Source organism: Myxine glutinosa, chromosome 1 (genome assembly GCF_964187855.1).
Source record: "Myxine glutinosa chromosome 1, kmMyxGlut1.1, whole genome shotgun sequence".
Classification (NCBI taxonomy): Eukaryota; Metazoa; Chordata; class Myxini; order Myxiniformes; family Myxinidae; genus Myxine; species Myxine glutinosa.
Window position 1 is genome coordinate 371,548,197 of NC_136261.1, and position 22,619 is coordinate 371,570,815.

The window sequence follows — 22,619 nt, forward strand, 5'->3', positions numbered from 1 at the left end:
CTCTTCTTTTGGGTCTTTGGAGTCCTTAGGGTCTTTTTTGTCCTCTGTCATTTGGGTCCTTGAGGTCTTTTGGGTCTTCAGCATCTTCTGTGTCTTTTGGTTCCTCAGCATCTTTTGGGTCATTTGAGACTTTTGAGTTCTCTAGGTCTTTGAGTCATTTGATTCCTTTGGGTCCTCTGGATCCTTGGGGTATTTAAGGGTCTTTGGGGGGTATTTTGGGTCTTTGGGGTCCTTTCGGTCTTCTCGGTATTTTGTATCTTTTCAGTCTTCAGGATTTTTTGGGTCTTCTGGGTCTTTAAGGTTCTTTGGGGGTATTTTGGGTCTTGGGATCTTTTGGGTCTTTTCATTCTTCTGGGTCTTTCGATCCTTTCAGTCACCGGGGTCTTTTGGGTCCTCTGGATATTTGGGGTATTTTAGGGTCTTTTGGGTATTTTGGTTCTCAGGGGTATTTTGGGTGTTTGGGGTGCATTGGGTCTTCGGGGGTCTTCTAGGTTCTTGAGATTATTTTGGGTCCTCAGAGTCTTTTAGGTCTTTTAACTGGTGGACACAGAGGCATGTTCAAAAATTGCCCATTAAACCCCCCACTCAAATCCCACCTAAAGCACTACTCAAAGCATTTAAAACCTACCCTTCTGAAGGGGACACACACTCAGACACAAACACACATTTTGTTTTATATTGTAGATATAATTGAAACCTGACTGAATACGTCTATTAAATACATACTATTTGAATGTGAGTGCAGTACATCCATTAATTACATGCTATTGAAACATGATTACCTGGGTCTTTGGGTCGTCTGGGTCTTTAAGGGTCTTTTGGGTCTTCGGGTCTTTTGTGTTTTGGCGTCTTCTGGTTCCTGGGGGTATTTTGGGTCATTTGAGTCTTTTGGCTCATTTGAGTATTTTGGATCCTTGGGGCATTTTGGGTAATTTGAGTCTTTGGGGTCCTTGGGTCTTTCCAGTCCTCTGGGATTTGGGGGGTATTTAGGGGTATTTGGGGCATTTTGGGTTTTTGGGATAATTGTGGTATTTGGGGTCCACTAGGACCTTGGTGTCTTCAAGGGTCTTCAGGGTCTTTTGGATATTCGGGGTCTTATGGGTCTTCCAAGTCATTGGGGTCTTCTTTGTCCTTGGGGTCTTCTGGGTATTTTGGGTCCCCAAAGTCTTTTAGTTCCTTTAATGGCTTGGCGGTTAGGGGGCTAGCTTGGGATCCTAGGATCCTCAGTTCGAATCCCGGTCGATCGCTGAATTAACCCCGGGGTGGTTGACTCAGCCTGTCATCCTTCCGAGGTCGGCAAATTGAGTACCAGCTTGCTGGATGAATGATCACGGTGTGTACCCCGATTTAGAATAGGTACACCGTATCCCTGCGCATCGTAAGAGGCGACTAAGGGTTGGCGTCAGGAAGGGCATCTGGCCATAAAAACATTGCCTCAAACAGGGCCCCATGAGGTCATGGGGCCTGCAAGGCCAACCCCCACTCTAGCGGGGAAAAATGGCCTTAAAACGATCATTCATTCATTCATTCAGCCGGTGGATGGTTTTTAAGTCGTGTTCAAAGGTTGCCCATTAACCCCTTCCCTCCCCCCACTCAAATCCCTCCAAAAGCGCTACTCAAAGCCTTTAAAACCTACCCTTATGTAGGGGAACACACACACACACACACACACACACAACACACAACACACATTGTGTTTTTCTTGTAGATTTTTCATTATTAATCACTTATTTATTTTCTTTCACATTTGGACAATATCTCAGGTACCTTTTGAGTTCGGAAGCTAATATTCGGACACCACAGTAACCAAGTGATTTGGCTCTAAATATTATTTTTGATTTATTGATTAATCAATTAATCGATTTATCAAATATTGATCCATGACAGTATCAAAGAAGAAGACGAGCATGTGGAAGGCAACGAAGAAGAAAAATAAGAAGAAGAAGATTGCCTGGTTCTTCACCTAGTCCAGAAACTAGGAGAACCATCTCCACAGGATCACCTAAAGGTAATAACCAAATTAACCAAAATCTAATCGATTGGTCTTGTCACCTTTCCAACTCATCCACCAAGTTTTGTCACAATCCCTACATAACTTTTTGAGACATCATACCATATATCGTTTTTCGCCCCATCACTCTCGTGAAGAATCACTTTTAAAAACATTTTTTAAATCTCATATCCGGATTCGGATCTTCAGCAAAGTTCAATCGATTCTTCTTTGTCACACACCCAACTTGTCCTCCAAGTTTCGTCTAAATCCATCAATCACTTTTGAGATATAGTGCTTTGTATCAGTTTAAGCCCTATCACTCAATGGTGAAGAATCACTTCGAAATTAAAAAAATTCTCATATCCGAATCCATATTCAGATCTTCAGCAAATCCGAATCGATTAGTCCTTCTCACACTCTCGACCTCTCCACCAAGTTTCGTCCAAATCCGTCGATAACTTTTTGAGATATCCTGCTCTATATCGTTTTAGCCCTGTCACTCAATGGTGAAGAATCACTTCAATAATTCTCTGATCCGGATCTTCACCAAAATCTAATCATTTCGTCCTGCTCGCACTTCCAATCTCTCCACAAAATTTCCTCGGAATCCATCCACAACTTTTTGAGATATCTTCATCACATTTATTAATCAAATGAGCAGGACTTATTCTCATTATTTAAATGAAACCTTAAGTACTGTTTAGTAAACTGTATCAAGTAGATGGATCTCTTCGTAAAGTTTTGAGACCAAACTTGATAGCTTGTGATGATTTTTCAGTGTGCACAGCCAAGGTATCGGCACACGCGCCAGGTTCTCGAGGTGCGTAATGGGACTCACCACCACTATGGACCCTGAGGCTACTCGGCCACAGATAACTCCACGGTCCGACGGGTTATTAATCGCAGTCATACGAAAGGCCATAATCTTGATGATCAAGTCCACAAGGCCTTGACCTCCTTTTTCCACGGGAAGACTCAGCAGTCCAGGACGAACCCAGTGTTTGCCGCTCCAAAGGAAGTCAACCATAATCCTCTGTAGGTTTTTCCCCAAACTTTCTGGGGGTTGCACCGTGTTGAAACGATGCCACAGAATGGATGCCAGCCACAAGATTGTTGAGCACTTTTCCTGTATGAAAGTTGAACACGCAAGCCTCTCCACTTCATCAGTCTTTGCTCAAAGGCATCCACCAACCACTCCCAGTTCTTCTTTTCCACATTTTCATTTCCAAGAAACACTCCCAGGTATTTAATACCTTCAAAACTCCATTTGAGCTGAAGTGGAAGGGAAGGCAAGGGTCCACTGGTCTGACCCATCCACAAGGCCTGGCTTTTGCCCCAATTTACGACAGCTACGATTTTTGCCCAATTTACGACAGCTTGATAGCTTGTGATGATCTTTCATAAATTGATCGTCTGTTTGCCGTGTCGCGAGCAAGGCCTTTGCCGCGTCGCGAACGATTTGAAATCGAAGTTAAGTGATTGTTCCCATTTGTATTTTCGTTAAAACTGTATTTATTTATGGTGTTGTACGTATATTGTCCCGACGAAGATTTTTCGGTGCAAATCTTTCATACCTGTATTGAAAATCGTGTTAATTCGTGTCGTGGCTTGAGGCCTTGTACAGTGTGCACTGTACAACCTTGAGGCTTTGTTTTTCTCAGTGGTCCATCGTTTGTGATCCAATAACTTTCGTTCTCTGTATTCCCAGTCTTTTCACCCATAGCCTACTTCCTTGTGTAAATTTCAACTCAAAAAAAAAAAAAAAAAAAACATTTCCTTCTCTGTTCTCATTCGTTTATTTCTTCTTATTCGTTCGTTCGTTCTTCGACCACGTGTTTCTCCCCCATTTCCCCAGATAGTTTTCACTCATTAACCTTCAATGTTTACACTTTCCCCTCAAGTTATGTATTCCGTCATATTTTATAACACCTTTTTCTTCTTCTTCTTTAAAAGGCTGCTTTCGACTTGCTCACCAAATCAATTCATCCCAAAAAAAATATCCATCTCCTATAGTGCCTTTTTTCTACATTCCCTAAACTCTCCTGCACTCCATCCTCCATCCAGCGTCCTTAAACGTATTTTTAACTCGAAGGTCACAAGAAACTCATTTTGCAATAAATGTTCGTTTCCCATAAATCGTACACTTTCAAAAATCCAATCTCACCCCTCCCCTCCAAATCTTCCCCATAACCCCTCCCCTCCAAATCTTCCCCATCACCCCTCCCCTCCAAATCTTCCCCATCACCCATCCCTTTCAAATCTCCCCCCTTGCCCCCTCCCTCCTAAACTACCCCCTCACCCCTCCCCGCCAAGACGCCCCCTCGCCCCTCCCCTCCTAGACTCCTGCCTCACACCTCCCCTCCAAATCTCCCCCATATCCCATCCCTTTCAAATCCCTCCCCTTGTCCCTTCCCTCCCAAACTCCCCCCTCACCCCTCCCCTTCAAATTTCCCCACCCTCATTGCTTCTCAATTTCCCCCCTCTCACTCCCCCTCCTCAAAGCGTCCTCCCCGCTTCTTCCCCCTTCAAACTCTCACCTCCATCTCCCCCAACCTTCTGCCTCGCTCTTCCCCCTCCTCAAATAACACCTCATTGTGGCTCACCCAATCACCATCAAACCTTTTGTCCGCCCCATCCTTCCCTTTCTCCGAGCTATTCTGAAATCTCTGACACACCTTCAACAGCTCTCCCTACCTCTTCCACCTCTTCCACATCTTACCCTACCCCTCCTCCCCCCTGTTCTGTATCTGATGCTCCCCCTTCCTCTTCATTAACGGTATGGACCTCAAACATCTGGGGCCTTCGTTCAAACTTAACTGATCTCTCCATACAGGTTGCTTCTGTCAAACCAGACGTGATCTGCTTAACAGAAACTTTCCTCCTTTATGATGTCTCTGATTCCATAGTATCTCTCCCGGGCTACACCCTCCTCCGGTATGATAGACCTGAGCCTCGTGCTGGAGGCGGGGTTGCTATCTTTATCAAAAACTCTCTTCCTCACTCGCCCTGCACTGCACTCTCTCCACCTCACCCCCAGGAATACCTCTGGCTACGGCTTCCCCTTCGCTCCCACCTCTTGTTCATATGTGTGTTGTACCGTCCACCAAACAGTGATGACTCCATCTACATCTCGCTGTCTGATGATATGGACCAACTTCTATCTACTCATCCCAACTCTCTCTTCCTCATATGTGCTGATTTCAACTGTCATCATGCCAGTTGGCTGGGTGTGGGTACCTCTCTCACCAGCCATGGCTCCTCAGCAAAGGACTTCTGCGACTCACTGGGACTGACACAATCTGTCAATTTCCCGACCCGGATCTCAGTCAACGGAACATCTTCTCTTCTGGACTTGGTTATGACTAACTTCCCTGAAAATGTCTGCTGCTCTTCTTCTGCTCCGATCGGATCATCTGATCATGTCCTTGTTAAAGTGGACATCTCTCTGACCATCCTCAGGGAGCCTGCTCAGCGTCGACGAGTCTGGCATTTCACTCAGGCCAACTGGCACGGTCTTCAAGCAGCCATCAATCATCTGGACTGGTCTCCCATCTCTACCACCTCTGACATCAACTCATCCTGGGAATTCTTCCAAAGTAAATTGCTCTCTCTCATGCACAGATTTATCCCATCTCGTCTTCAGTTGTCATACCCTTCCTCCCGTCCATGGTACACGGAATCTTGTGGTGAGGCTGTTGCCCAGAAACAACTTGCCTTCGTCTCCTGGAAAGCAAATCCAACGGAAGGAAATCTCATTTCCTTTCACAAAGCCCGAAACAAGTGTGTGTCCACCCTCAGGAGAGCCAGGAAACAATATCTCTCCGTTCTCAAGACCGAACTCTCTTATCTGTCTCCCTCTTCCAAATCCTGGTGGCGTCTGGTCAAATCCGTTTCTGGTGTTTGTTCCCCCTCCATCCCCTCCCTTACCTCAAACGGCTACACAGCTGACTCCGCACGTGAAAAAGCTGAATGCCTCAACTCTGTGTTTGCCTCTAAATCTTGTGTCCCAAACCCATCCCTCTCTGTACCCACCATACCCAGTCGTACCCTGCTGCTCCTGGACTCCGTGTCCTTTCCTCCTGACAAGGTGGAAAAGTTTCTGTCAACCCTCGACTCTGATTCTGCAACTGGACCCGACGGCATCAGCCCACGGGTCCTAAAATCCTGCTCTGCTGCTCTATCTCACCCTCTCTCTGTTCTCTTCACCCTCTCTTTTGCTCAAGGTCAACTGCCATCTGCTTGGAAATCAGCCAACATCACCGCTTTGCACAAAAAAGGTGCAAAAACAGATCCTAGCAACTACAGACCAATCAGCCTTCTCCCAATTATCAGCAAAGTCATGGAATCCATCATTGCTTCGGATATGAAATCTTTCCTCTTCTCCAATGGCTTGATCTCTGATCATCAATTTGGTTTCAGACCAGGTCACTCTACTCTGGACATGCTGCTTCTGCTGTCTCAACAATGGATGGAGGTCCTCAATGCCAAACAGGAAATTAGAGCTGTCTCCCTCGACATATCACGTGCCTTCGACACGGTCTGGCACCCCGCTCTGCTCACCAAACTCTCCTCCTTTGGTATCCATGGAAATCTCCACGCATGGCTGGCGGACTTCCTCTCTAGTCGTCGTCAACGTGTGGCCCTGAATGGGTTTCTCTCATCTCCTCTTCCTGGTCAGGCTGGAGTTCCCCAAGGCAGTGTTCTGGGCCCCGTGCTTTTTCTGGTCTTCATCAATGATCTCTCTGACTCTCTCGAAAATCCTCTCTATCTCTTTGCTGATGACTCCACTCTCTGCCGCTCCATTCCTCTTCCCTCAGATCGGCAGTCTGCTGCCTCCTCACTCTCTGAAGACCTGGACAAAATCACAGACTGGTCAAACAAGTGGAACATGTCTTTCAATCCTGACAAATCTCACACTCTTACTATGTCTCTCCGAAAAGATCGACTGGACAACCCTCCCATCTACTTTCTCAACAATCCTCTCCAAGAAGTTCTGTCGCTCAAGATTTTGGGTCTCACTATCTGCCATGATCTTTCTTGGGAAAACCACATTTCCAAGCTGGCCTCCAAAGCCAGTCGCCGACTGGGCATCCTCCGTCGTGCGAAGTCCTTCCTCGGCACACCTGAGCTCCTCACCACATACAAGGCTTTCATCCGCAGCTCAATGGAATACTGTTCTCCCCTATGGGCCGGTGCTCCTGCCTCACACCTAGCTCGGCTTCACGCTGTTGAAACCAAAGCTTTCAGAATTATTGGAATCTCCCGCGATGAAGCTATCGCTGAGGGCCTTTCACTCACTCACCGCAGGCAGGTAGGTGGTCTTTCTGTCTTCTACCGACTCCTCTCCGGCCTTGCACCCCCAGCTCTCTCTGTGCTCTGTCCCCCAAATATTCCTACAGGTCGCACAAGATCTGCCAGCAACCCTCTGATGGTTAAACTGCCGAAATCTCGGCTCTCTGCTCACCTTCACTCTTTCATTCCTCTTTTCTCCCGCCTCTGGAACAAACTCCCTCACTCCCTTCAATCCCACTCCTCCCTCCAGGTCTTTAAAACAGCTGTTCACCACCATCTCTTATCTTCCCCCATCCAAAACCTTGATCTTTTCTACCCCCGCTAATTCACCCCAGATCCACCTTGTTTGAAATTCCAACTTCTTTCCTGGAAGTCCTGGCAGTGTCCATATGTTTTATACCTCTCCCACCGCCCCCTTCCCATGCCCCCCACCCCCAAACCCCTCACCCTCTCTCAGATCTCTCGATGTCTCCATGTCTCTCGGTCCCTGCTCTCAAATGTTGTGTTTTTGTCCTTCCCCCTCTCTCCCCATCTTGTCTACCGCTCCCGATGTTATATGTTTTATGTGTCGGTTTGTCTTTCTGTGTGATTAATGTTCGCTCTTTCACGAGCCTCGATATTGTATACAAAAAAAAAAAAAAAAAAAAAAAAAAATCTGTTGTCGCTTTGTTAAATAACTCCAAGTTCTCTTCAATCAAACCAACGTCTTTGGCATTTTTTTTTTAACCAAAACACAAACGTCGTCCGCATCGGCCGACACTTTCACTTCATGCTCTGCCAACACTTTTAAGCCCACAATAAATTTCCGAAACACGATCGATAGCGGTTCAATACTCAAGACATGTAAAATACCAGACAGAGAGCGGCCCTGACGAATCCCCCTCTGAAAGTATCAGTTCATTATTGACTTTAAATAATGGATAAAGTTGATTGCATAACATTTTAATGTGAGCAACAAAAACACTTCCGAGACCAAACTTTTCCAGAACTATAAATAAACGCTCAAGCCAGTGGTGGCCTCCCCAGAAAAAAAATCAATTAGATCCTTTTGAATGCTGGTGATCAGAGCTTGAGGATGCTGGAGTGCGATGGCCTTATGCCATACGATTGATACCTCCAGGATGTTTATCATGGTTACCAATGCCTTATGTGACAAGACATGGAGCATTCCTTTCCATTTTAATCGTTTCTGCTTCATGTTATCTCAGAAACCATGCCAGTTCTTCTGCATACAGCTTGAAGTCCCAAATGGATGCCCAAGTATTGTTACGTTTGTGGGGGTAGATGATGGAATCCCATAGTAAAGGTAGGATTGTATAATTACAGCGTGGACTGTGGATGCATAGGAGAAATCTCGATGTATTTAAGGAGGGAAACTGTAGCTTAAGATTGTTTATGTGCCCTCACACGAGGGGTGAAGCAGTGATAATTAGTTAGGGATTAAGGTTAGTTTTCCCCATTATGTGATTTCTTTATCTGACTTTCCTTTTACGTTTTACATTTGCAAGGCTGGCGATGAAAATCTACTTTTAATGACAACAACCTTCCAATGCATGCTGACAGAACCCGAACATTGCCGATCGGACTAAGCCCAGCCTCCAAAGCACCCTAGGAAACAGGCCACGCCCCGGAGGGGCATGACTAGCCGAGAGGTTGTGGGCAGGGTGAAGTGGGAGGGACGTTGGGTGATTGGGTCTCAAGAGGAGGAAGAAGAGTGCGTCGCTTTCTCTTGGCTGGTTCTTGGTCGGTGAAGAAGGGACGATTTTGTTCTGATCATGGATGATTGTGTGCTGACTGTGTTGGCCACGTTTTGGGAAGCAAAGAGCTCTTTGCTGCGTCGGCAGTGTTTTGCACAAGGTTTTGGACGACTGCTGGGGTCTTGGAAGCAGAAGGCCGCATTGCACTTGACGGGAGAGAATCGAAAGGAGGCTGTCTAATTTGCTGGCCTCACGCTCGTAGTGCCTTCGACATGCGGCATTAGATGCCAACATTTTGGAGCACTTCCCGCACGACTGGCTACCCCAGTTTCAACAGCCACCAAGCTCCTAAAAGTACTCGTTGTGACGCCAAGTTAAGTGTCGGCTGAAGGGGTTATATTTTGATTTTATCTTTAACTTGTGTGTTTTTGAGTGTGTGAGACCGCAAAATAGGATTTAGTTTCACCTCGGCCTTCATTTTATTTCTTGATTTATTTTCATTAAAACTTATTTTTTGAATTTCCTTGTCGTGTTTACTTGTTTGTGGTTTCAGAATAAACCCATGTGTTTCGTGAGATAAATACCTCACATCTCTTTCCTCTCGCGCACCTCAAAAATAACCACTATATATTCGGCTGGTCGCCTCAGAGTAAAACTGTCTCGGCTATTCATCCAAGGCTGGTCTTCACAGCTATGGACAGGACAGTATTTAAACCCATACATTTTCCATAACATTCCTCTTGGAAGAGTTGGGGGAACTGCGTGTGAAGACCGTTATGAGGAAAGGGTATCTGGGCACAGAGAAAGAGCTAAGCTCTTGTTACAGTTTACTCTTGCTGATGAAGCAACTTCAAATTTGGGGAAACAACGGGATAGCTCAAAAAACATCTTCCTGTTTTTTAACCACAACACACAAGTCGTTGCATACGCTGACTTAACAATTTTGAAATTGTTTGACAAGGACAACCCAGATAAGGTGGTACGAAGGAGAGCCAGTAAGGGTTCGATGGACAGTATCTCACTGAAAGGGTAAAGGATGACACAGACTGTTATTTACTTTTAGCAGCCATGATACATTGCTATATAAAAGTTTTATGCAAGAAATGAATTTTCTCCAAATCCTGCTCGAGTAAGAACTGCAAACAAAAATGAGTGATCCACACTGTCAAAGGCTTTCTCCTAACCCAAAACCCAAAACCCAAACCATGAGTAGTAACCCAAAACCATGAGACGCAGTTTGACCAATAGTAATCAAATCTCCAACCAAAAACAACACTGTCATAAATGGATCGTTCAGGTATGCAATACGTTTAGTCATTTACAACTAAGAAAGAGATGACCTTCTTAAGACGCATTGCAAGCACTTTTGACACAATCTTGTAGTCAGTATTTAGCAATGACACAGGCCGCCAGTTTGTAATCTGCTGCAAATCCCCTTTCTTTGGAAGAAGACATAAGACAGCTCTCCTGCAGATAAGGGGCAATTGCCCCTGATCTAGGCTCTCATGAAAAGTCTCAATTAGAGCAGGACCCAGAAAATTCAAAAAAACTTTGGAGAATTCAGCAGGATGTCTGTCAAGTCCAGAGGCCTTGCCGTCTTTGAGTTGTTTTAATGCTGCAGTGAGCTCCTCAAGAGAAATGTCACATTCCAGTTGACGTTGCTGCTCTTCAGAAAGAGATGGGAGAAGTTCAATCATCTCATTTGCTGTCGTTTTAGATACAGTTCTTGGCATAAACAAGTTTGAGTAAAACTCTTGCATTCAGTATTCAATGTCACTCTGGCAAGTCAGTACACAATCGGACGAGCGTATACTCTGAATCTGCCGATAAGTGTTGGCGGCCTTCTGAATTTTGAAGAAATCTTTGTTTGGAGTCTCGAGTTTTATTCTGCTCATCCGCAGGTGAATCATTGCTCCAGCCGCACGTTCTTTGACCAGTTCGGCCAGAAGAGTCTTTTTTCCATCATCTGCTGATATTGGTCACTCCATATTCCATTACAATCATATGGTGATCAGAAAAGCCAGAAGGACATACACATGTTCTCCCAACCAGATTCACCATTCCTTGGTTCACGTACAATCTGTCCAGTCGGCCCATTGTTAACCAGTTTTTTGCACAGCACACCCATGTATATTGACGGGTGTTTGGATTTTGTAATCGCCATACATCTCCAAGTTTGTATTTTTTCACAAGTTGTGCCAAGGACTTTGCACTGGGTGCATGTGGCTCAGGAGTGTTCCTGTCCAGTCGAGGGTTCAGTGTGCAGTTATAGTCTCCCCCCATACAAATTAAACTCGTCAAATCAACAGTGCTTAAATAATCCGCTAATTTTGGAAGAAATAGAGCCCTTTCAGCACTGTGACTGGGGCAATACAAATTAATAATGCTAACCTTTTGATTTCTACTGATAAAATCCACAGCGATGAAGAAACCCTTACAAATCTCTCTGTAGTGATTCTCAGATGGTTGGAGACGAGGATGCAAGATTATTGCCACCCCCGCTTTAGCTTCTTCAACGGCACTGGAAAAAACATGGCACCCTTTAAACATTCTGCGCCACTCGTCTTCACAAGATTGGTTGGTGTATATGTTTTGTAATCTGAAAATATCAATCTTTTCTTTCTCAAATAGTTGTAACACCTCGAGACACCGCATACAGCTGCGGCCTCCATTTATGTTGAGGGATGTTGCCTTCATTTTCTTTTTATGCCTCTGCCCCCGAAGGTGGCAGGAAGGATTATGTTTTCGGGTTGTCCATCCGTCCTTCCGTCCGTCCATACGGGCGAGACCTCGTTTATCCCAGCAACCATATGTCCGATTGAGACGAAACTTTCAGGATAGAAGTGACACCCATGCAGAATGTTTATATGATAATTGTGATGTCATAGGTCACGTGGTATGGTAGCCATCTTGGATTAAACGCAAATAATTAAAAAATATTTCTCGGAAACGACTGAATGGAAATTTTTTGAAACTTGGCACATTGTCAAGTACTCCCAATGGGCCATTTCGGGCCACACGTTGACTTCGACCAGAGAGGAAGTCCGCAAGCCATGCGTGGAGATTTCCATGGATATCACAGGAGGAGAGTTTGGTGAGCAGAGCGGGGTGCTAGACCGTATTGAAGGCACGTTATATACTCAAGGGAGACAGCTCTAATTTCCTGTTTGACATTGAGGACCTCCATCCATTGTTGAGACAGCAGTAGCAGCATGTCCAGAGTAGAATGACCTGGTCTGAATCCAAATTATTGATCGGAGATCAAGCCATTGGAGAAGAGGAAAGATTTGATATCCGAAGCAATGATGGATTGCATGACTTTGCTGATGATTGGGAGAAGGCTGGTTGGTCTGTAGTTGCAAGGATCTGTTATTGCACCTTTTTTGTGCAAAGCGGTAATGTTTGCTGATTTCCAAGATGCTGGCAGATGACCTTGAGCAAAAAAGAGGGTGAAGAGAACAGAGAGAGGGTGAGATAGAGCGGCAGAGCAGGATTTTAGGACCCGTGGGCTGATGCCGTCAGGTCCAGTTGCAGAATCAGAGTCGAGGGTTGACAGAAACTTCTCCACCTTGTCAGGAGGAAAGGACACAGAGTCCAGGAGCAGCTGGGTATGGCTGGGTACGGTGGGTACAGAGAGGAGATGGGTTTGGAACACAAGATTTTCAGGCAAACACAGAGTTGTGGTATTCAGCTTTTTCACGTGCGGAGTCAGCTGTGTAGCCATTTGAGGTAAGGGAGGGGATGGAGGGGGAACAAGCTACAGAAACAGATTTGACCAGACGCCACCAGGATTTGGAAGAAGAAGATAGGTTTGAGAGTTCACTCTTGAGAGTAGACTTTGAAAGGGAGTAGACATTTATTGAAGTAAAATTTATGTCTCCATCAACAAAATCCAGTGAAGCGAAGTGACCTGGGATTATTTCCTGAAATGAGAGTTGGAGCGGGCAAAAATGGGGATTAATTAGAAAAGCAACTCCTGCTGTACGAGAGGTTGAATCGCTGAAGTAGCCGGCCTTTTTCATCATTCGATTCCAGGTAGCATGAGACGATGGAGTCGAGTGGGTTTCTTGTTAGAAAGCCGCATCTAGTTTCCGTTGCCTTACAAGGTTGACCACTTGGAGAACCTAGACTGGCTCGCACCACCATTTATATTGAGGCTACCAAGAATAGTCAAGGAGATGTAAAAGAGAAAAGGAAAGGGAAATATGCGTATCATCCTTTTAGTTCGGTTTTTGCCTTAACAATGTGTTCCTTACGCCAACTGCATTGGGGTTCCGTGAAATTGTGGTGACTGGGTCGGGGAATAACACACCTTGCCGTTTCAATAAACCCAGGTAGATCAGAAAAATGATCTTTTATTTCAATATATCTTTTTCTTAAAGTCTGGTTCAGAAACTTGAGTATTTGCGATGGTAAGACGTTGGAATCAATATGTGGGGAATTCCTCAATGTCATAGGATTCCTCCTCAGACATGTCAGAAGCACTATCTGGGACCCCTGGCTCTTGAGACACCAGAATACTCTGTGGTGTGCAGGTGTCATCCTGCCCTGTTTCTGAAGGAACAGGTTAGGGAGATGTTCCACTTGTCCAGTGTGAGGGAAGAGAGAGAGGGTGAGGGAAGGAGAGAGGGTGTGAGAGCAAGGGAGAGAGTGTGAGAGCGAGGGAGAGTTAGGGATAGAGAGTGAGAGCGAGGGAAGGAGAGTGTGTGAGAGCAACGGAGAGAGTGTGAGAGTGAGGGAAGGAGAGAGTGTGACAGCAAGGGTGAGAGTGTGAGAGTGAGAGCGAGGGAAGGAGAGAGTGTGAGAGCGAGGGAGAGAGTGTGAGAGCAAGGGAGAGAGTGTGAGAGTGAGAGCGAGGGAAGGAGAGAATGTGAGAGCAAGGGAGAGTGTGAGAGCGAGGGAAGGAGAGAGTGTAAGAGCAAGGGAGAGTGTGAGAGTGAGAGGGCGGGAAGGAGGGAGTGTGAGAGCGTGGGAGAGAGTGTGAGCATAGGAGAGAGCGTGGAAGAGAGTGTGAGAGCAAGGGAGAGAGTGTGAGAGCAAGGGAGAGAGTGTGAGAGTGAGAGCAAGGGAGAGAGTGAGAGAGGGATAGAGTGAGAGCGAGGGAAGGAGAGAGTGTGAGAGCAAGGGAGAGAGTGTGAGAGAGAGGGATAGAGTGAGAGCGAGGGAAGGAGAGAGCATGAGAGCAAGGGAAGGATAGAGTGTGAGAGCAAGGGAGATAGTGGGAGAGTGAGAGCGAGGGAAGAAGAGAATGTGATAATGAGGGAGAGAGTGTGAGACTGAGGGATAGAGAATGAGAGCGATGTAAGGAGAGAGTGTGAGAGCAAGGGAGAGTGTGAGCGTGAGAGCGAGGGAAGGAGAGAGTGTGAGAGCATGGGAGAGAGTGTGAGTGTATGAGAGAGTGTGAGAGTGAGGGATAGAGAGTGAGAGCCAATGAAGGAGAGAGTGTGAGAGCAAGGGAGAGAGTGTGAGAGCGAGGGAAGGAGAGTGTGAGAGCAAGGGAGAGTGTGAGAGTGAGAGCGAGGGAAGGAGAGAGTGGGAGAGCATGGGAGAGAGTGTGAGCGTAGGAGTGTGTGAGAGCGTCGGAGAGAGTGTGAGAGCAAGGGAGAGAGTGTGAGAGTGAGAGCAAGGGAGAGAGTGTGAGAGCAAGGGAGAGAGTGTGAGAGAGAGGGATAGAGTGAGAGAGGGAAGGTGAGAGTGTGAGAGAGAGGGATAGAGTGAGAGCGATGGAAGGAGAGGTGTGAGAGCAAGGGAAAGTGTGAGAGAGAGGGATAGAGTGTGTGAGCGAGGGAAGAAGAGAATGTGAGAGCAAGGGAGAGATTGTGAGAGTAAGGGAGAGAGTGAGAGAGTGAGAGCGAGGGAAGAAGAGAATGTGATAACGAGGGAGAGAGTGTGAGGGTGAGAGCGAGGGAGAGAGAGAATGTGATAACGAGGGAGAGAGTGTGAGAGCAAGGGAGAGAGTGTGAGAGTGAGAGTGAGGGAGAGAGTTTGAGAGCGACAAGAGGGAAAGGGCCGGTCCATGGGGACCCATCAGCACTTGATGAATTCGGGCAGCAGGAAGAAAGGGGAAGATTCGACCCACGACTAAATAATTAATAGTTGTGTGTTGGTGGAGACGGTAGTCTGACAGGATGAGAATGGAGTCTGATGTGATTCTTGGGGTTTTTTTCACTCCAACAATTCAGAAAACCAGGTCCCATGACTTTTTCTCTCATCCCAAAATCATTAGACATACGTCATGCCCAGATATTGTTGTGAATATGTGAGAAATGTGAAGGAAATAAATGCATTTTCATCAAACACCAAATTAGAAAAACAATAAATGTATTTAATTTTATAAACTTTATTAACAAATCAACAATCAGATTGTAAATACATTGTTATAATCACAAAGCAAATAATCAGAAGGGAATGAACGAACACAATGGAATGAACAAAATCATTAAAACGAGCAAAACCGCACGGAGTCATCATCATCATAAACCCCAATCGCGGGTTTAACGGGGACCAGGAAGTTCCCCCTGAACACGTGCAGAACCTGCGAGTCCCGGAAACACGTAAACTCTCCCTCCTCACAATCCAACAAGAACCCAAAGCGTTCAGGATTCCCCGGCACGGACAGGACATGGGTTCTTTGATTGTTGTGCCGTGTGTAGTATTCGTTTTCATATTTCCGTAAACACCAAGACTCGGGATTCCTTCCCAACCTGCACTCATTCCCTCCCCCTTTCCTCCCCATGGAGTTTAAACAGATTCCGATTCTCCACCGACTACTCGACCTCACATCGATCTCCCAGTAATGACGACCCGAGGAGAAACAATCAGAGGAAAGAACTTGTGACCAAAAATCAAACCGATCAGGATGTTCCGGGTGATGATTGTGGGTCTCGGTTCGAGTCGCCGTCCTGAGATCCTGGGAGATCTTGATCCGTCGATGTGCAGAGTTTGGGTCCAGACTCGGGGTCCGTCCATCTGTGGACACGACGCGGGGTCACAGACTTCGTTAGACAAACGGACAGAAACAAACACATTAATCTCTTTTATAACATTTGAAATATTAAATACATTATTCATTTCACCTTCTTTACGAAACACAATTCACCTTTCTGTACCTGGTTAGGAATCCCCGACCATCCTCTTGTTCCCATATAACAAAACCCTCCCCCGACCATCCTCTTGTTCCCATATAACAAAACCCTCCACCGAACATCCTCTTGTTCCCATATAACAAAACCCTCCCCCGACCATCCTCTTGTTCCCATATAACAAAACCCTCCCCCGAACATCCTCTTGTTCCCATATAACAAAACCCTCCCCCGCACATCCGGCTATTTAATTTTCGCCTTCGTTCGATTTTCTTTTAAAATAAAAATAATGACGTTTCATGGAAATTGTAACATCTTGTGAATGGGTTATGCGGTAACATAAACCTGGTGTTACCTTAACGGTCAAGGTGGCGGGTTTAACATCTTAAGGTCCTGACATTGAGCACCTGTCGTACCGTTAAAATAACACCTGGGCCCGGTTGCTGGAAGGATCTCACATATTTATACACTGGAGAGCTTCGAGCAACCGGGTCCAGGTGGGCTGATTCAACCTGTCATCCTTCCGAGGTGGACCAGGTGAGTACCAGCTTACTGGGAGTAATAAACCATTCGAGTATCCTGCGTCGGAGTGGCGACCTGGCCAGTACTGCACTCCTTAGCCAATGAAATGGCGTGAAAGGAATTTTATTGTTACCTCTGTTACGTGGTCCCCTCGGTGAATACCTGGTCTCGGTGACCCCCGGACCGTGAGAGGAACTTCGCCAGAAAGTTGTATTACATATGCGCTTTCGCCACGCAATCCATATGAATTCCACCCAAGAGAAAACTGATGTTCAATGATATATTTCAATGGTAATGATACCATACAATTTCAATGATACAACCACGGAGATTTTCCCTGAGCAATCCACCATCAACAATTCACAATCCCCAATCAATCCCCTAGACGAGTAAGATGGCCATCTTATATATGTGTGTCCCCTTTGGTACTCACGACCCCCTTTTGGTCCCTGTCCCTCACAATGTCTCTGGGCCCCTCCTGACCAAGATGATGGTCGGCTTCGCCGCACTCGGGCGGTTGAACGAACCCCGGGTGGACGTGTTTCCACCGGGCAGGTATCGTACCGGGAACCCCGGCTGCAGCCCCCTCGTGGCCACGCGAAGCGGGTACTGTAAAGCAAGCCAAAAGCCACACGCCGCTTGCAACGCGTGTTAGGCCTCAACGTGCGACCCGTACGCGTCTTTGTAGACGGAGCCGCGAACGGTGCCAGACGCTTGGTCGGTGCACGGCCCCACGGCAACGTGACGTGTCCACCGGGTATGTACACGTCCCGGTAACTCCTCTCGCCAGACGGGCTTGGGAACGCCGCTGTTTCACGCGGCTCCAGATCGATGCCACCTTTCGTCGGAGCGGGGCGAGGAAGAAGAATCCTCCTCGCTTCTCTTCCTCGTGTCTTTCTTGTTCCGTTTCCGGTCTCTTTTTCCAGAAGGGCTCCTGACCCTCCAACCACAACAACCCTTAATCGACTACACATTGATAAGCAAAGACCTGCATAGTAATTCACATAAATATGTAACACTCCCCCTCTTCAAAACAGAAAGTTTGAACCCAGCGAAAACTTTCTTTGCCGGCCAACTTGGATAAACAAACCAGATAACTCAACCCCCAAATTTTCAAAGGAAATTCACTCTGGACAACGCACCAGCAATGACATTGTCCCTGCCCTTTACATGTTCCATTTCCCGTTGGACTCCTGCCAAGCCAAACTCCATCTCATGACCCTCTGACTTTGACTGTCAGTTTCTTGTGAATGAAGGTTAAGGGGTTGATCAAAGATCCAAAGTTAAGCAACTCGATAGCACTTTTTCCGGGAGGCCAAGCCGAGTATTCACTACATGGATGCCTTTAGGAACGTGGAGTTCACGGTTAGTCCATGCAGGAAAGTTCTCTACATGGACGCCTTGAGGAACGTGGAGTTCACGGTTAGTCCGTGCATGAAAGTTCCCTACCTGGACGCCTTTAGGAACGTGGCGTTCACGGTTAATCCGTGTAGGAATCTTGGCTCGGCGGCTCCGCCGCATTCAGTGCTTCCACTTTTCAGAACTTCCCTAATAATTATGGTGGGACCCTTTGTCACTGTAGTCCCCTGAATAGCGGTCTCCTTCTCGGCCACTACTTTGACAATCCTTCCTTCGGGAGCTGCCGTAACTCAGGGAGCCTCCATAATAATATTGATTGCGGCCACCACCAAAACTACCGCCCAGTTGTCCTCTCCTGTAGACCTCTCGACGCCTACGAAATGCCTTCCCTACTGTTATGGTCCGACCCTCCAAATCCTTGCCATTCCAATTCTTCTCTGCCTCTCTGGCGTCTTTTGTGCTTGCAAACGTGACAAAGCCGAACCCTCTTGACTGTTGCGTTTCCCTGTCTCTTACCAACCCCACTTCCACCAGCGGCCCATATCTGTTGAAGACAGAGGTCAGAACTTCTTCCTCTGTTTTGAAGTTCAGTCCCCCTACAAATAACTTGGTACTTTTGTCACCATCCCGAGCTGGTGTGGTGTTATTTTCCCTGCTGGGCTCTTTACCAACCCTCGGGTTACCATAAACTTGACCCCCGGCCAAATCATTCCCGATAACCACAGATACACCCTCTACAGGAAGCGTGGCTTGTAAACCGACGGTGACCGGTCCTGACACCAAATCGGACTCCAAATGGATGACATGAAGTGGAGCACTAACACCGCCCCCGATCCCCTGTAAACGAACACTATTCCCCGTTGCCGTCTCCTCGGACCATGGCAAAATGCCTTCAAGCATTAAAGATTGATGTGCTCCTGTGTCCCTCAATATCCTAACCGGTCTCCGGTTAGTCGAGGCTCCATCCAGTGACACAAACCCCTCTGAAATAAATGGTTGGTAACCCTTTTGATGGCGATTTCTCACAATGGCCATTGCATTTGGAGTCGTACTAGTCGGACTCCGCTCTGGGTCTTCCCTTTTCATGAGGTAACAACTGGACATCAAGTGTCCAGGTTTCTTGCAAAAAGCGCAAGTAGGCCCGGAGGAAAAACTCGTGGTCTGCCTTGGGCCCCCTGAAAAATAAGTTTGTCTTGGGCCCGCAGCCCTCTGACTTCGAACAGGTGGGGTATCCGCGTTGTCCCCATAATCCTCTCGAGGCCGCCGCCATGTATTGTCGTTCTCCGCACCTGCTGTTCCCCACCTCCCCTGCGGAGATCTAGGCGAGGAGTTAGGTTCGTGGACCCCTATCCGGTGGGTTAAGGCATAATCATCTGCCAGGGTGGCTGCTTCCCACAACTTCAGTACTTTCTTTTCCTGCAGGTACACTTTGATGTCCTCGTGGACACACTGTTGAAATTCCTCCACCAGGATCAAGTCACGCAATGTTTCGAAGTTTTTCCCGACTCCTTTTGACTCACACCACCGATCAAACATGTTTTCTTTCACTCTGGCAAATTCCACATGGGTCTCACTCTCCCTCTTCCTGGCATTCCTGAATTTTTGCCTGTAAGCTTCCGGAACCAACTCATAGGCTTTGAGGATGTGTTTCTTCAGTACCTCATAATCTGCACATTGGTCCATTGGTAGCGCCGAATAAATCTCTTGAGCTTTTCCCACCAGCACACTTTGCACTAGTATGGTCCAGGCCTCCTCCGGCCAGTTTAATTGTCGAGCCACTTTCTCAAAGTGTGGAAAAAATTTCGCGACTTCCTTTTCACTGAACGGTGGAACCAGCCTCACATGTCTGCCCACATCCCAGGTTTTCTGGTTAGGTGTCGACCCCGTCAGCAAGGGTGGTGCCTCTCCCCGTTCTCTCATTAACTCCAGCTCCTTGAATTTAATTTCCTGCCGAAGCTCCATGTCACGTTCCTTTAATTCCCTTTCTGCTTTTCTCTCCTCTGCTTCGAGTTCCCTTGCAGCTCTCCTCTCCTCTGCTTGTTTCTCTTCTCTCCTCTCCTCTGCTTTCCTTTCTTCTTCTGCTCTTTCCTTTTCTGCTTTCCTTTCTTCTTCTGCTAACCTTTCCTGGAGTTCTCGTTCCACTCTCCTTTCCCCCGCTTGTTTCTCTTCTCTCCTCTCTTCTGCTTTCCCTTCTTCTTCTTTTAACCTTTCCTGGAGTTCTCGTTCCACTCTCCTTTCCTCTGCTTGTTTCTCTTCTCTCCTGTCTTCTGCTTTCCTTTCTTCTTCTGCTCTTTCCTTTTCTGCTTTCCTTTCTTCTTCTTTTAACCTTTCCTGGAGTTCTCGTTCCACTCTCCTTTCCTCTGCTTGTTTCTCTTCTCTCCTCTCTTCTGCTTTCCTTTCTTCTTCTTTAATCCGTTCCTGGCTCCGTAATTGCAACTCCAGTTTCCGGAGCTCAACGTCTTCTGGTTCTTCGGGTAGCCACTCCCAGGCTAACTCGTCCCATGTTCCTAATCCCACCATAGACTGTATCACCGTGGTCTGCAACTCTGCCTTCCTCAAATTAGTTCGGACCTCCAAGTTAAAATGTTTGGCCAATTTCAAGAGGTCCGACTTTAGTAACGCTCGGAACTGTGCCTCACTCGGGGTTACCGCAAAGTTCTGTGCCACAAACGCCATGGTGCCTATCGTTAACACCTGTTAACCTTCACCCAAAACTTTACCACAATTTCTCAAACAATTTACCAATTAATAATTAATTAATAAATTTTAATTAATAAAAACTATTATTTTATTATGTTATACAATTTTAAATCCCGGACGAGCCCCCAATTCTGTTACGTGGTCCCCTCGGTGAATACCTGGTCTTGGTGACCCCCGGACCGTGAGAGGAACTTCGCCAGAAAGTTGTATTATATATGCGCTTTCGCCACGCAATCCATATGAATTCCACCCAAGAGAAAACTGATGTTCAATGATATATTTCAATGGTAATGATACCATACAATTTCAATGATACAACCACGGAGATTTTCCCCGAGCAATCCACCATCAACAATTCACAATCCCCAATCAATCCCCTAGACGAGTAAGATGGCCATCTTAAATATGTGTGTCCCCTTTGGTACTCACGACCCCCTTTTGGTCCCTGTCCCTCACAATGTCTCTGGGCCCCTCCTGACCAAGATGATGGTCGGCTTCGCCGCACTCGGGCGGTTGAACGAACCCCGGGTGGACGTGTTTCCACCGGGCAGGTATCGTACCGGGAACCCCGGCTGCAGCCCCCTCGTGGCCACGCGAAGCGGGTACTGTAAAGCAAGCCAAAAGCCACACGCCGCTTGCAACGCGTGTTAGGCCTCAACGTGCGACCCGTACGCGTCTTTGTAGACGGAGCCGCGAACGGTGCCAGACGCTTGGTCGGTGCACGGCCCCACGGCAACGTGACGTGTCCACCGGGTATGTACACGTCCCGGTAACTCCTCTCGCCAGACGGGCTTGGGAACGCCGCTGTTTCACGCGGCTCCAGATCGATGCCACCTTTCGTCGGAGCGGGGCGAGGAAGAAGAATCCTCCTCGCTTCTCTTCCTCGTGTCTTTCTTGTTCCGTTTCCGGTCTCTTTTTCCAGAAGGGCTCCTGACCCTCCAACCACAACAACCCTTAATCGACTACACATTGATAAGCAAAGACCTGCATAGTAATTCACATAAATATGTAACACCTCCAACCAACGAAGGTGGACCGAGGTTATGTTTTCTACCCTGTCTGTTTGTGTGCAGGATATCTCAGAAAGGTATGGACGGATTCGGACGAAATTCGGTGTACCGGTGGGGTAGGTAACAAGAAATAAATGATTCGATTTTGGTGAAGATCCGGATCCGGATACGAGAATTATTTTCGGGATTCTTCTTCATTGATTGGTGGTGGTTCAGATGCAGCCTGTGGCTGTTTGGCTGCATCATTTTCTGGAGACGTGACGTGCACTGATGCAATGCCCCCATTACCAGTCGGCAGGTACTCATTTTGCCCACCTTAAAAGGATGACAGGCTGTGTCAGCCCACCTGGTGTTCAACATCATGGCAGGGGCTCAAACTCAGGACCCAAATATTTAAAGCCAGCCACCTGAACCGTGAAGCCAACACCAACCTCACCATTGAATGATCGGGTGAACAATGATATACAGCACGCTGTCTCAAAAAGTTATGGACAGATTCGGACGAAACTTGGTGGATAAGTTGGGTGTGTGACAAGGAAGAGGTGATTCGGTTTTGGTGAAGGTTCGAATCCGGATCTGATCAGTGGGACAAAAATGGAATTAATCAGCCTGGTATGCATTCTGCCAGGGGTATGCATTCTGCCAGGGGTATGCATTCTGCCAGGGGTATGCATTCTGCCAGGGGTATGCACTCTACCAGGGGTATGCATTCTGCCAGGGGGTATGCACTCTACCAGGGGTATGCACTCTACCAGGGGTATGCACTCTACCAGGGGTATGCACCCTCACAGGGGTATGCACTCTACTAGATGTATGCACTCTACCAGAGGTATGCAATCTAGCTGGGGTATCCCCTCTACCAGGGGTATGCACCCTACCAGGGGTATGCACTCTACCAGATGTGTGCACCCTACCAGGTGTATGCACCCTACCAGGGGTATGCACCCTACCAGATGTATGCACT

General features: G+C 47.1%; 1 protein-coding gene across 1 annotated transcript in view; it reads right to left on the reverse strand.

Annotated features, from left to right (window-relative positions):
- Positions 1–15,306: 15,306 nt before the first annotated feature.
- The window catches only part of LOC137415305 (tripartite motif-containing protein 14-like), a 40,087-nt gene continuing 32,774 nt past the window's right edge, over positions 15,307–22,619 (reverse strand). Inside the window, exon 8 of the mRNA XM_078770159.1 lies at positions 15,307–15,951. Within this exon, the coding sequence (XP_078626285.1) occupies positions 15,422–15,951 (530 nt within the window). The 3' untranslated portion in view covers positions 15,307–15,421. The remainder of the gene's footprint in view (positions 15,952–22,619) is intronic.